The sequence below is a fragment of the Lemur catta genome, chromosome 17 (genome assembly GCF_020740605.2).
Source record: "Lemur catta isolate mLemCat1 chromosome 17, mLemCat1.pri, whole genome shotgun sequence".
NCBI classification, from domain to species: domain Eukaryota; kingdom Metazoa; phylum Chordata; class Mammalia; order Primates; family Lemuridae; genus Lemur; species Lemur catta.
The window spans coordinates 15,233,435-15,248,683 of record NC_059144.1 but is presented as its reverse complement, the minus strand read 5'-3'; the positions used below and the strand labels follow the sequence as shown (position 1 = coordinate 15,248,683).

The 15,249-nt window shown below is 53.0% G+C and overlaps 1 protein-coding gene across 3 annotated transcripts; it reads left to right on the top strand.

Moving 5' to 3' along the window:
• The first annotated feature begins 385 nt into the window (after positions 1–385).
• Positions 386–14,561, top strand: CCN5 (cellular communication network factor 5). 3 transcript variants are annotated; one of them, XM_045529160.1, is made up of 6 exons: positions 386–674; positions 802–916; positions 4,506–4,722; positions 9,769–10,029; positions 12,063–12,324; positions 14,073–14,561. In XM_045529160.1, exons 2-5 carry the CDS (start codon positions 857–859, stop codon positions 12,278–12,280), a joined length of 756 nt encoding a protein of 251 aa, XP_045385116.1. In that variant the 5' UTR covers positions 386–674; positions 802–856; the 3' UTR covers positions 12,281–12,324; positions 14,073–14,561. The 3 variants fall into 3 exon arrangements, with proteins under 3 accessions (XP_045385116.1, XP_045385114.1, XP_045385115.1); XM_045529158.1 differs by lacking the exon at positions 14,073–14,561 and having other exon boundaries at positions 12,063–13,015; XM_045529159.1 differs by lacking the exons at positions 386–674; positions 14,073–14,561 and having other exon boundaries at positions 697–916; positions 12,063–13,015.
• Positions 14,562–15,249: the final 688 nt, after the last annotated feature.

Sequence of the window (15,249 nt, the reverse complement as noted above, 5' to 3'; positions counted from 1 at the left end):
CAGAAAGCTGTCCCTCACTTTTGGTCTGAACAAGGGTCCCTCCTTGGTATTCCCAGGAGTTCCGCCTGTCTTCCCACTGTTGTCTCCCTCTGGGCCCTGTCAGTGCTGTGTCCCCTGCTCCTGCAGAGGAGGCCTCGGAGTTGGTTGAATTAATCGAAATGGATTTGGTTTGACCAGATCATCTAGCAGTGGGAAGCAAGTGCTGCACACAGTAGGTCCAGCCTGCTTGGCTCACCCACTGTGGACCACCTTCCAGAGCCGGGGAGCAAGCCATGGGAGACCCCTCATTGCCAAGAGCAAATAGGCCGCCCAGGGAGGTTTTGCTCTGGGTCACACCCACCTTTGGGTGGCTGCCAATCTTCCTGCCAGAAACCGCAGGCTGAGCCGAGGCTGCCCGGAGCCCGGGCCTCGGGGCTCAGGAGGCCCTGGGGTCAGATCCACAAAGGGGGTGTTTGCTGAACGCTCCTGGCATCTACGGCCCCTCCGGGCTCGGCCAGGGGTCTGGGGTAGGGCTGCCGTGGCCACAGCAGCAGCTGGGGCTAAGGCCCTCTTGGGCTGGGAGGAGTCAGAGAGGCCCCTGCCAGGCTGTCACAGCTCCTGGCGCTGGCATTGGCTCAGGCTTTCACACACACTGCCAGACACCCCCTTGGTGGCCTCCACAGTCCCACCTGCAGGTAAATGGGCTCATCACCGGGACCAGGAGGATGGGGAGAGGAGCAAGGAATGAAAAGGTCAGTGTGTACGTGTGTGTGTGTGTGTGTGTGTGCCTGGGAGTGACCTCACAGCCGCCGGAACATAAAGACCCACAGGTCCTGCCTCCCAGCCTCAAAGCTGGCTCTGCAGGGAACACAGTGACATGAGGGGCGCATCACAGACCCACCTCCTGGCCTTCTCTCTCCTCTGCCTCCTCTCAAAGGTAAGGGGGTCCGGGCTGGAGGGGGCAGGGGTGTAAAATCATAGCCAGGGACACCCTGGCAGAATTCCTCCGGGGCCCCACTCTGGGCACAGTCTGGTCACCGTGCCCAAACCAGGCTTCCCTCCCTGGTGCCAGGGAGCTGCCTCTGGCCAGCCCTGCTGTGTGACCTCAGGCAAGTCCCTTTCCTTCTCTGAGCCTCAGCTTCTTCCTCAGTTGAATGGGCACAATGTCCTTGATGCCTGTGTGAGGATCATTGGTGATAATTCATCTAAAATGCTTAGCACAGGCCCTGGCACGTGGTAAATGTTCAAAAGAGGATTTTAATGACTATTACCAATCCCCACACCCCTCTACAAAGCAGGGGTGGGTACCCCCATCATAAATGGGGGGCATTTAAGCCATGACATGCATTGCCTGACTCTGAGTCAGGATTCGTATGGATGTTTGAATGGTGTCTCACTCATTGGAAAGTTCATTCTACAAGAGAATTAATGCTGTGGGGTCCTTGGGCAGTGAGTGATCCACTGACCCTGGCTACAGGGGGACAGGACACTGCAATGCAGCAATAGTCTTCTCCTCCAGTGCTGCATGGGGCATTTATCAAAGGGCATGTGGGATGTCCACCTCACCTAACATGCACAACAACCGTATAATGAATTATCATCTTCACTTTTCAGTCAAGTGAGGCTCAGAGAGGGTAAGCAACTCTTCCAAAGCCACACAGCAAAGAAACATCAGTACAATAGAGAAGGGGCGTGGCAGAGCCCATGATACACATGAGTGTGTATATGGGAGGGGGACTCCAGTCTGCACCTTCCCTACCCTAACCTGGACCAAGGCCACAGCTACTGAGCCGTGTCATCCCCGCAGCAAATGCTGAGTTCCAGGAACCTTGGGATTGGCCCCACCACAGCCATGACCTCACTGTATTTTCACGCTCCTTTGAGGAGCACGGGCAGGAGCTCTTCTCTCCTGTCCCCACGTAGTCGTGCCAGGGAAAGCCGAGAACGCTGCTGGCACCCAGTCCTGCTGTTTGTTCTCTCGAAGGGGAAGGGCAGGATGTGATGCCAGGGTGGGTAGCTTGGGGAGCTGGAGCAGGTGATTGGGGTCCTGGGAGGGAGAAGGGGCCCAGGATTGTGAAAGGCCAATGTAAAGCTGTCCTAGACTCACCACTGGGGTGAGACCAATGGGACCCTCCTTCCTGGTCCCAGGAAGCCAGGCGGCATCCTGCACAGAAACACGGGGACTTAGTCATGGCTGGCACGGGAGCCACAGCAACCCACAGAGAGAGAATTTCAAGTCTTCCAGGCAGGCTGTAGGATTCTGGGCTCAGGGCTGGGGACAGGGCAGGAGGCAGACACCTGGAAACGAGCAAAGTCACGTTGACCAAAGAGCTGGCCAGGAGCTCATTTAACCCCAGTCACCACTCAGAGCAAGGCAGTGGTAGAACCTGGATCTCAACGCTCGCCCAGAAAGCTCCAGGCCCAGAGCTTCCCCACTGAGCCTCTCCCTGGTGACCACAGCAAAGCTCCGGGGAAACCCGGGTGCAATAGGACAGCTTAAGCTTGGGCCTTGGATTCACATGAACGTGGATTCTAATCCTGGCTCCACCGCTTACTGGCTGTGTTACCATACGGCTTTGAGCTTCAGTTTCCAAATCTTTAAAATGGGCATAAGGATGGTACCTCACATCGAAGGGTTAAATTAGACAACAGCACTTGGCACATGGCACACACGTGGTGTAACACGTGATAACTGACCGCTGCAGTCATTGATGTTATTAATAGCCTCTCCCAGGGGCCCTGGGGACCCGGCAGAGTCCAGCCCCTGCCAAGCTTGCCCGGCACAGGGGTCCCACAGCAGGGACCCAGGTCGCAGCAGCAGGCCTATTTCCTGGCATCCCTGTTTTCAGGTGACAGGGACCTGAGAGCCAGGTCTGGTCGGAGTCCTCCACCGCCCGCACACCCAGGGCGCTGAGCCTGTGGTTTGGAAGGAAACTCCGAAAGTCCAGCCTATTTCTTCTCAGACTCTCTAGATTTGCGGGCCGTAGATGCCACATTTCTAAGCTCCCCGGTAATGCTGCTGCGCTAGTCTAGACCACACCTGAGGGGCGAGGCTGGGCTGTCTTCTCTAGAACCTGCAAATCCTGCAGAGATGGGACCGGGTCCCCCGTGAGAGGCACACAGGCGCGCAGCCACACACATCCACCTGCCACCGGTGCTGCCCCAGGTGGGAGCCCCACGCGGCCCCACCAGAGGCGGGTGGGCCAGTTCAGGGTGGCCCCTGGTGGCCAGGGTGGGAGCTGCAGGCAACTGAAAGTGGGTTTGCAGGGCTTGGGGGCCGGGGGGCACACTGGGGTGGGGCAGGGCAGGGCTAAGGGCAAAGGGGTCATTGCCTGCTTTGAGGACACGCGGGAGATAGGAAGTCACTAATTTCACCTTCCTAAACTGTATATCTCCCCTACTCTAGTTAAAACCCTCTAGTTCCCTAAGGGTCCTACCAAACTAAAAATCATTCCCCCATGGACAGACAGGGCCACTGGGGTATTATAGAGAATTACACCCGCATCTTGGTCCCCAGCCCCAAATGGACAAGCAGGGAGCCCACAGCACCCGATTTATGCTTTGGTTGTTTCCTCGACCTGTGTGGGAGGGGAGGGTGGGTCACTTGGGTTGATACCTGCCACTGGGCGGTGGTCCCTGGCTCAGGCTTTTCCCTGTTATGGAAAAAGTGAACCCCTGCCCAGTGCCCCTGGGCCCTCACTGGGGAAGCAGGACTTGGGACTGCTCCCAGCTCTGCAGCCAACAGACTTTGGCAAGGCCCTTCCTCTCTCTGGAGCTCAGTGGCCCATCTGTACCTGGCATGGGGAGGGAGGTGGAGGTGCTGAACCCTACATGAACGTCACAAGCCCCCCGAACAGCTTGTTAAAAATACAGATTCCAGGGTCCTGCACTGATTTGGTAAGTGCCAGAGAAGGTCTGGAAGTTTGTATTTTACCAAGTTTTCTGGCTTTGGATTTGGTGCACATCCAGGCTTTGGAAACATGTTTGGATTGTTCCAAAGACCAAAAACACCCATGATACTGTTTGATGTACTCAGTCCTCAAGATAAGTACCCGCGTGCTGGAAAATGCACCATACCCTGCCGTTTTCATCCTTCCCTTGTTGCTTCTGCCCTTCCGTCACCTTCTAGCAGCAGGAGCTGAGCCCTTCATTGTAATTAACCGTGATGGTCATCAGAGCTCAACGCATGGAGCGCCTACTGCATGCCAGGCCATGTGCTGAGGGTGTGGCTTGCGTCAGTTCATGTACTCCTCAGAACGATGCTCTGAGGGAGATGCTACTATTGCCCCCATTTTATAGTTGATGAAACTGAGGCTCAGAGAGCTTCAGTAACTTCCCCAAGGTCACTCAGCCAATAAGGGCAGAGTTAGAATTGGAACTCTAGTGCACAGTCTTTGCTCTTGATCACAATGCCATACCGCCTCTTAGGGAGGGCCACGGGGCCGCCAGCGTTCAGGGCCAGGTCGGTGAGGGTCTCACTGTCCGCCTCAAAAGCCCATGGCTGAGTGAGGTCTCTGTCTCTTCAGGTGTGTGCCCAGCCATGCCCGGGACGGTGTGACTGCCCCTGGCGACCGCCCCCGTGCCCACCGGGGGTGCCCCTGGTGCTGGATGGCTGTGGCTGCTGCCGGGTGTGTGCGCGGCGGCTGGGGGAGCCCTGCGACCGTCTCCACCCCTGCGATGAAAGCCAGGGCCTGGTCTGCAAGCCCGGGGTGGGCCCCGGCGGCCAGGGGAACTTTTGCTTCTGTAAGCAGGTTTGCGGGACTGATGGAGGGTGTGTGCGGGAGGTCAAGGCCATGGGGGCCTGAATCAAAGGGCAACCTTCCTCTCTCTCCCTCCTCTCACCCTCTTCAGGTACACCACCCATTCCAGCCAAACCTGGGGACCCAAGGTTCTCCCAGGCCCACTCCTTACTTCCCGCCTCTTGGTCTTTGCTCAGATCATGTCCACCACCTGGACGCCCTCCCCCACCCCCACCTGTCCAAATCATTGCCAACTTCCAAAGCCAAGCTCAGACACCTCCCCTGAGAAGCCCTCCCAGATTCTTCCAACCAGAAGCCACCAACCCCTTCTCAGGATCCTCACAACACGTTGGGGAAAATAAAAGTGCAGCCCCTTATTTAGGGCATAATATGTGTCTGGCACTGTGCTAAGCGCACACTACACAAGTCACATCATCCTCACAATAATCCTATGACAGTAAGTACTTTCAGACCCATTTTACAAGTGAGGAAACTGAGGCTCAGTGGTATTAACTGACATGCTTCATGTCACACAGCTTGGGACCTGGTCTGACAGGCTCTAAAGGAACATTCCATTCCATCTTCCTCCCAGAGTGGGAGCCCTCAGACCAGTTTGAATCTTGGGTTTGCTATTTACCGGTGAACTTGAACATGTTACATTTCTCACCACTCTTCTAGATTATGGTATCCTCTGACGCTTTAGGGCATGGTTTGGCAGCTTGCTCTAGTGACATTTGGGGCCAGATAATTCTTTGCTGGGGGTGGGGAGCTGTCCTGCACATAATAGGAGACTGAGCAGCATCCTCCTGAACTCCACCCACTAGATGCCAGGAACAACCCTTGCCCCGACCCCCGGCCAAGTCGTGACAGTATGTCTTTAGACATTGTCAAATGTCTTCAGGGAGCAAAAATCCCCAGTTGAGAACCATTGCGTTAGAGAACTAGAAAGAGGTAAGCATTTGTTTGTTCTTTTTTTTTTTTTTAAATAATAAACCTTGTAGAACTATTTAATTCTTTCATCTATGTGCATGTCACTTTAACAAAAATAAGAACGAGAGACAGAGCGAGAGGTTCATGAATCATTGACAATGACTCCATCTATAGGAAAAGCCTTGTTCAAAAAACAACAATAAAACTTAGAGACAGAAAGTTATCAATAGTAAATCCTTGTTAAGTGCTTTCTTTGACTGGGGGCTTATTGGAAGGAGAAAGGGATGTTTTGTTATACAAACTCACGGTGATCGCCTTTGAAAAAACCAAGATAAGTAACATTTAGCATCCAAGGCTGTTATTTAAATTCTCCGTGACACGCCTAAACGGCACTTGCCAGAGTTTATTTGTTGAACACTTCCATAACCCTTACCAGGCACTGAGGGCTTCATGAATAGCAACTCATTTTATCTCACAACCGCCATATGGGGTAGGTACTAATGTTACCCTTATTTTATAAATGGAAATAAGAGGCACAGAGAGGTTAGGGAACTTGCCCAAGGTCACACAGTGCATAAGTGGCAGAGCAGTAATTTGAACTCAGGGAGGTAGCTCCATGACCTTAGGCTGCGTGACCTCAACTGCCTAACAGACAGCATATGATTATTACATAGTGGCTGCTGTTGTCAATAACTTTTTTAAGGGGATTTTCTTATTCCATCTTAATTCAGACTTCAAACACCTGCGGGCCAAGGATTTACTTGGTCCCTGGTCCTTCCTGCAGCTTCCAAGCCTGGTCTGGCAACACGGTGGGTGCTCAAGAACGTTTAATGATTTGAACTGAGTTTATATTCTCCAGCTGGAGCTGGAGAATAGCACAGGTGAGTCAGAGTCCAGCTGAGACCCCACAGAGGCTCAGTCTTGGTCTTGGGCTCTGCAGGGAACGTGCTGCCAGAAAACCTCTGTCACTTACTCATTCTACCAACCTTCTCCGAGGGCCCACTCCAACCATGTGTCATGCTGCAGATTCACGATCGCACCAACAGCGCGTCCAATGCTGAGCTCTGACCTCCCACCCCCCGAACTCGCAGCCTCCCCAGCCAGTAGAGAGCGTCTCCGTCCTTCCCACAGCTCGGGCCCAACACCTTGGCGTCATTCTTGATGTCTTTCTTCTTCTCACCCCCACACACGTTTCACCTGCAAACTCTTCACGGTATTTCCAGAATCCGACACCTCTCAGCCCCTGCACGGCCACCACCCTGGTCTCAGCCCTGTCATCCTTTGCCTGGACTTTGCAGCAGCCCCGCAATTGTATCTTTCCTCTGTCCTTGACCCTAGTCTATTCACAACACAGCAGGCAGAGGGCTCAGCGTACATCCTCCTCTGCCCTGAACCCTCCAGTGGCTTCCCACCTCCTCGGAGTAAAAGCCAAAGTCCCCATAGTGGCCTACAAGGCACCACAGGATCCTGCTCCTATTTTTTTCTCCCTCCCTTTCTCTGCTCCAGCCACACTGACCTCCTCACCATTCCTTAAATACACCAGGTACACTCCTGCCACAGGGCCTTTGCACTGGCTCTTCCCCCACCAGCATTCTTTGCCCACAGATACCTGTAGGGCGAGTTCCCTCATCTTTATACTCAAATGTCACCTTCTCAGTGAGGCCTTCCCTGGTCACCATATTCAAAAACTGCAAGCCCCTCCCCTACTCCTTAACCTTCCTTTATTTTTCTAGCACTCATCACCAGCTGACATAATAAACCTACTTGTTTATTATGTTTATTTCCACTAGGGTGAAAGCTCCAACGAAGGCAGGTGTTTTGCCTGCTTTATTCATTGCTATATCACAAGTACCTACAGCAGTGCCTGGGCCATCAGAGGCACTCAGTAAATATTTGCTGAATAAATAATAACCCTAGTTCTAGTGGGGCTAGCAGTACCAGGAACCATTTACTGAGCACGTACTGTGAGCAAGTCCTTGATGTACATGATTTCATTTTATCCTTCATGTTGAGGTAGGTCCTATTATTATCCCTATTTTGCAGATAAGGAAACTGGGCTCAGAGAGGTTAAGTCATCTGCCCAAGGTCACACAGTTTACAAGTGGCTGAAGGTAAAAATAATAATAATACTGTTGTTCCTGCCCCTGCAAAGGACTCTGAGAGGGCGAGAAGGATGCAGAAATCACCAGATGACAAGACTGTGCTCTGTGCCTGGGACAGGCTGTGGGAACCCAGAGGAAGGCAGTATTTGGGGAAGTGGATGGTGACAGGAACATCGCAGAGGGCTGGAAGGAGGAGCAGGGTTTGGACAGCCGCATGTGTGGCAAGGGAAGAACAAGAGCAGTAAGTCTGGAGGTGCCTCGTGGTATTTGGGACCGTACACACCCTGGCGGGGAGAGTGGCTGCCCAGGGATCTTTACTGCCACCTCCAACCCCAACCAGCTCTGAGCTGCAGACCCCAGGGAGGTGCCAGGAAACCTTGCTAAAATTATCACCCCTCTGGCCGATTTTCCTAAACAATCCCTCTGTTTACCAGGTCAGCCCAGCGACCAGGAGGCCCCAGGGCTGTGGCACCGGAGTCAGGCTGGGGGACTTGGGCTTGGCCAGCCCAAGGGTGGGGATTAGGATGCAGCTGCCCCTGCGGTTTCTGGAAAACCAGCAGCCACATGATCTGGGCCAAAAAGGTCAGGGATTTGGAGCCCAATAGCTGTGGTCTGGAGAGAGCAAGGAGGGAGAGCTGACTCTGCTCCTGTCCTCCCCGAAGAATGAGCATAACCCACTCCCATCTGCTGAGCATCTGCTCTGTGCCAGGCTGGGGCAGAATGCTTTAAGACACCAGCTCATGTAACCCTCCAGCAACCCCAGGAGCAGGGTACCGGGCTCAGAGAGGTGAAGTAACTTGCCCCAGACCCCACAGCTGGCCAGTGGGAGCTAGGGTTTGAACCCAAGTATGTGCAGTTCCAAACCCCTGCGTGTGCACGGACCTATTTGGAGTTTTTCTCGGAAGACCTGGGAGAACCTGCTTGCAATGAGTCCTTTCCCCAGACCAGCCCAATTGCCACCCAGGTCCCCAGGAACATCCCCCGCTCACCTGCAAACACACACCTTATTTCTTCGTCTGCGCTTCCCGAGCGGCTCTCTAGTCAAACGCGGCATGAACTTTCTTATTCCTGTCCAGGAGCACAGTGGTTGGCATACAGGAAGGGCCCAGGAAATATCTCTGGAATTAGAAGGAGCCAGAACTATTTTATCAGTGTCTCTCCTGTGCTGAGCCTTGTGCCAGGTATTCATTCAAAGGGCATGTCCTGAGGTTCTGTGTGTTCCATCCAGGCTCTGAGCCAGCCCCTGAGGGATGCCAGGATTAATACACTCAGCCCCAGCCCTCATGGAGTTCAAGTCCAGTGGAGGAAGTGGGAATAATCCCATATCCTGAGGGCTTCATTCCGAGTGTCTCCAAGAACATACTACCTGCCTCACACTGTGCCAGATGCTATCTATGTACACATTGCCCTGGGTAACCCGAAGGTACAAATTACTGTTCTCATCATTGCTATTGCTCAGGCCACTCAGAGAAGTTAAGTAACTTACCCAAAGTCACACAGCCTGCAAGTTAAGCCCTGACCTGGAAGATGAGTACAACACAGCAGGTGGACAGTGAGTTTGTTGCCTGAATCTCAGGGTGTATATAATAGTTAACTATTATTATTAATACATAATAATTATACTAATGATAACAGAGTAGTTAGGACATATTCAAGGTCTCCTTTACATTGGGATCGTGACATATATCATTTCATTTAATCTATACCACTCCGTGAAATAAGTACCATTATATTCCATTTTGCAGATGAGGAAACTGGGGCAAGAAGAAGTGAAATCGCTTGGCCAAGGCCCACAGCTAAGAGGGGGCAGAGCAGGGGCTCAAGCCAGGCCAGTCTTCCCGCAAACCCTGTGCCAGGATCCAGGATGCCACGATGCCGGGCAGGCTGGTGGTGGAGAGGGGAGAGTTGCAGGTCGCTGGGCTGGAGCCCCGGGCAGGGCTCAGACGCTGTAAAGCGCTGCCACTCTGCAAAGTGAGCATGCAGAGCTGGGGGCTCAGTGCTGGGTTTCTCCTCTGCAGGGGGAGAGGAGGACGACAGGAGCTGCTTCGTGAATGGCCGCCGGTACCAGGACGGGGAGACCTTCCAGCCTCACTGCAGGGTCCTCTGCCGCTGCGAGGACGGGGGCTCCACCTGCGTGCCGCTGTGCAGCGAGGACATCCGGCTGCCCAGCCCGGACTGCCCTTACCCCCGGAGGGTCGAGGTCCCTGGAAAGTGCTGCCCGGAGTGGGTGTGCCGCCAGGCATCTGAGCTGGAGCCGGACCATCCCCTTCCAGCCCAGGGTGAGTGCGGGGCTGGCCCCCCCCAGGGGCGCCGTGGGCCTGGGGACTGGAAGGGGTGGGGCTCTTGTTAGGTGCCAGGACTCGGGGCACATCAGAAGTGGGAGGGGGCGGTGGCTGAGTTGAGATGCAGGAAACAGGAGTAAAATAACTCCAGGTCTCTTTAAAAGTGGCAAAGCCAGAAGCAGCCATTTAAATATGTCATTTAAAATCATAAATAGTGAAAAATAAAAACTACGTGGCAGTGTGGAGAGGGGAAAGGAGGATTAGGATACTTGAACCAAATTCTCACATTTCATAGCAGAGATGTAATACTATATAATGTGATCGAGGTATAGTATTATGATATATAATATTAGTATGTTTATATTGATGCCTATCGATAATATATATTATTTATTTATTATTATTTGGGTTTATAGAAAAAAGAACTCAAAACTGAGCGAGGCAAGGTGGTTGTCCCTGGGACATGGGCCTGGGGGTGGACAGAGACGGAGAGAAGACAGTTACCTCTGCTATAAACTCTTCAGTCTTAGAGATTTGTTGTTGCTATGTTGCTTTTTTAAAAGTTATTATTGCATAACTGTGACTTTATAAAAAAGGCAACAGAAAGATAGGATTGGTTCCGCAAATGCCGCTGCCACGCACGAGAGGCAGCAGGGCGTGGGGGGTTAGGTGCATGGAGTCTGCACCAGCCCTGCCACTTCCTTGCTCTGTGACTCAGAAAGTTGCTTAACTTCTCTGTGTCTCAATTGCTAGAACGGTAAAATGGGAATAATAATAGCATCCTCCTCATAGCATTGTTGTGAGAACTACAGCAGTTAGTACGAGTAAAGCAGGTATAACACACACAGCACATAGCACTTCATCAGTGGTGGCTCTTATCCCAGTGATAGAATCTGAGATATCCGTTCCAATGCATAGCAGAGCGCCAATGAGCTCACCCTATGTATACAAAGCAGGATAAGAATCCACATCTCCAATGTAGTCTCTCCTATGTGTGTACATATGTATGTGCATGCACACACGTGCAGAGAAATCAGCGTTTCTCACCTCAGCACAAGAGACATTTGGGGCAAGTAATTCTTTTTTTTTTTTTTTTTTTTTGAGACAGAGTCTCACTCTGTTGCCCGGGCTAGAGTGTGTGCCGTGGCGTCAGCCTAGCTCACAGCAACCTTAAACACCTGGGCTCGAGCAAGCCTACTGCCTCAGCCTCCCGAGTAGCTGGGACTACAGGCATGCGCCACCATGCCCGGCTAATTTTTTCTATATATATTTTTAGCTGTCCGTATAATTTCTTTCTATTTTTAGTAGAGACGGGGGTCTCACTCTTGCTCAGACTGGTCTCGAACTCCTGAGCTCAAACAATCCTCCCGCCTTGGCCTCCCAGAGTGCTAGGATTACAGGCGGGAGCCACTGCCCCCGGCCTGGGGCAAGTAATTCTTGAAGAGGGATGTTTAGCATCACCCCTGGCCTCTACCACTAGCCACCTCCCCCCAGATTGTGACAACCCAGAACATCTCTGGATATTGCCAAACATCCCCACGGGGAGCAAAATCACCCTTAGTTGAGAACCGCTGGCATAGGACTGGAAGAAAGGACATCAAAATATTAATGGGGAAGAAGGAGGCTTGGGGAGGAGGAAAAACTAGACCATGGTCACAGGAATCTTGGCATCTTTAGCATCCTTGCCACGGGGTCCCAGCAGCAGTACACACGGCTGGGCCCCTCCTGCCCGGGCGATGCTACTTATTATCAAAGGCACCAGGGAGTTACAGAAGGAGAAAGCTCTAATGTTTACTGGGGAGCCATCCAGACCCGCACTATCCTAGTTGGCTAATAACCAACATTTACAGGGAGCTTACGAGTTCACACCCATCCTTTTATTCCATCCCAACAAGCACCCGTTAGGAAATTTACATAAGAAGAAACAGGTCAAGAGATGTTAAGTACCTTGGTGCATCACTGTGGCCAGGTAGGTCGCTTTGGCAGCCAAGCCCTGATCTTGCAGTGCTGACTCCTTGTTCTTCCCCCAGGACCCCAGTTTTCTGGCCTTGCCGCTGCCCCACCCCATGGCCGCTGCCCAGACTGGAGCACGCCCTGGGGCCCCTGCTCGACCACCTGTGGGCTGGGCCTGACCAGCCGGGTGTCCAACCAGAACCGCCTCTGCGTAATGGAGATGCAACGCCGCCCGTGCCTGCTCAGGCCCTGCCCGCCTTCCATGGGCCGCGGAACACTGATCAGAACCTTCTAGAGCCTGGCTGGGAACGGAGACGCCATGCCCACTGTCCCCAGCAGGTGGCTCTGTGAGCTTGGGTCTACCATCCAGGCCCAGGGGGACAAGAATAGTCACAAACCGCCTGGTCCCGCGGGACCCTGAGACACAGTGGGGGTGCATGACCTCGTCCCGCTTCCTAACTCACAGCCTGGGAGGCTGGGCAAGCTTTCCAGGGTGTTCTGGTCTATTCCCAGACTAGACTCAGCCTTTATCAAACATGCACATGGCGAGCTTTCTCTGCCACCTGCCCTGGGCAGGAGATGGGACAATCGCTCCCTTACAATGACACTGCAGCAGGGCTGGGCTGGCCACTTTTCTGGGGGTAGAGCGAAGAGGGGGCACACAGATATTCTGAATCTTTTGCTTCCTTTCCTGGAGTTTTATAAAATGGTCCCTGAATACAAGCCTGTGCGTGAACTTGTGTGTCAGGCTTGTGCTGAGGGCCTGAGGACGCCCTGCCACCCGGGGCAGAACTCAGAGGGCTGAATTCTTTGTGAAGCCTGCCAGGTGAAATCACCCAGTCTTGAAGAAAGTCAGAAAAACCGGCTTTCAAGTGACCCATGGAACCCAATTTGTATTAGCAAAGATTACCCTTTCCCGAGCACCTCCCGTGCGCCGGGCACTGAGCGGCAGGCACGCTTTGCATGGGCATGAAGGCTGCCTCCCAGGGACCGGGGACACAGCCTGAAATAAACCAGCCCAGGTGTGAAATGCTGTTGGAAGTCTCGTGTTTTATTGTTTATAGAAAGAAAAAAAAGTGAAACACATCGATTTTACATCCTCCTCTACGGTCTACCTGTGTTTGTTTGAAAATTAAAAATGTGTTTCCAGCACAGGAAATTAGAAAAACACTCAGTAGTTAAACAGGGATTTCTTCTTACTAAACTGATTTTACTGAGGTCCAATTTACACACAGTTAAATACACAGGTGTTACGCATGTGGCTTAACGAGTCTTCGCAAATGTACACACTCAGGTAACCAACACCTCAATCAAGGTATAAAACATTCCCATCCCCTCAGAGTGTCCCTCTGGCCACTTCTTGGTCCCCCTCTGCTCTCCCCAAGGCAACCACTGTTCTGATTTCTGTCACCATGGATGAGTTTTCCTGTCCTTGAACTTCACTTAAATAGAACCATATATTAATAGTAGGTACTCTTCCATGAATGAATTCTTTCACTCAACCGAAAAGAAGGAATGTACCGAGGGGACGTAGTTACCCAGCTGAGAGGCCAAATAGGGGACTGTGAGAGGCAGGAGGAGAAAGTCATTGTCAGCGCTGAGGGTGGAGGGACAGAGGGAGGGCAGAGCCCGGACGCTGGCATCGGCAGGCGGAAGATGGAACCGCAGCCAGGCCCTCTGCAGGGAGCTGGAGCCGCTGAGGGGTCGCAGCCTTGTAGACCTAACAAGTAGGCCAAGATGGGGACACATACCCCGGCTCATTCCTCTTCTGTCCCTGTTTCTGGTTGTGCCTCCCATTAGGCAAACCTGCCCGGAAGGAGGAAGGCCCGGGAGCCTGGGAGACGTGGGGCAGGGGGAACAGGGGCGATTTCCAGCCATGGTGTTTGTGAAGTCCAACCCCCCAATCGTGGCCGCTGGTCGGGAGGGCACGTGCTGCCCACCCTAATGTTTGCTTTGGGTACCACCCCCCCACGGCAGATATAACCAACTCTAGTGATCTGTCCAAAAGATGGTCTGCAGTGGGAATGGGATTTCCATCCAAACCGAGTTTATCTGACTCTCAAGACTGGCTTTATGGTCTCTCACAGGCAGTGAATTTCGGTGGGTCTGGCTCTGCAAGAGTGAACTCTCAACTTATTGCCAGGAAAAGTTCTGATAACATCCGGATAAGCAGTGAGAGTGAGGACAAGCACAAGGAACACGCATGGAACAATTCCTACGGGGAAGGTTCTCTCTGCCAAGAGCTCTATCCACATGACAGTGTGTCATCCTTGGGACACCCCTAAAGGAAAGCGCTACTGATGTTCCCATCTTAGAGATGAGTAGACTGAGACTCGAGTGATGAACAAGTTGCCCTGGGGTTGTGGAGCTGGGACTCCGGGCCAGGCTGGCTCCGAGGCCCACGACCTCACGCCGGGGCGGCTGTTGGGCAGGGCTGGAGTGCGTGGGCCTGGCCAGACTGCCCAGGTTTGGGTCCTGGCTCTGCTGTTTCCTAGCGGTATACTCTTAACAAAGTACTTAACTTCCTTGTGCCTCAGTTTCCTTTCTTTAAAATGGGGATAAATGGCAATACTCAACACAGAGGATTGTTGAAAGTATTAATTGATTTAAATAAAAATTTTAGTAATCATCCTGACTTGACCTCTTGGTGCTTCAGTGTTTTAACCTGTAAAATGGGGATAAATGGTAGTGCCCACCCCCTAGGATCACTGTTAAGTGAGCGTCCACGCCCTAGGGGCGTTGTGAGTGTGAGGTGAGTAATTCCTCCATGTCCTTAAATGGAAGCTACCATCACCATCCTGCCTCTGCCGTTCTTTGCAAGTCAGAGAGTGAAGGCCAGAGCCGGGAATCCTCTTGTTTGTGGAGAAGAGAAGGTGGTGTCAGGGGCAGAGGCCACGGGTGAGAACCAGCTAACCCTCCCTGAAGCTCTCACAGCCAGAGATTCCTGGGCCTGGGCATCCCCCCAGAGCTTCCTCGATGCTGGGTTGGGGCTGCCAGGGAAAAGGAGTGTTCCTGGGCCCAGTGCTCTCTGGAGACCCCTTTGCCACCCGCTGTGGCCACACAGCCTGGCACGGAGCCTGTCCCTCGGGCCCTCGCACATGGTCCTCCTCCACACTGGGAGGCGGAAGAAAGAGGAAGTTTCCATAGTGGGGAGCATCAGGCCCCCGAGATCCTCCTGCCTGCCGGGATACCAGGGCCCTCCCCAGCCCCACGGGTTACAGTTCAGATGAATTCACCAAGCACAGCCGGCCAGGCCCTGCCCTG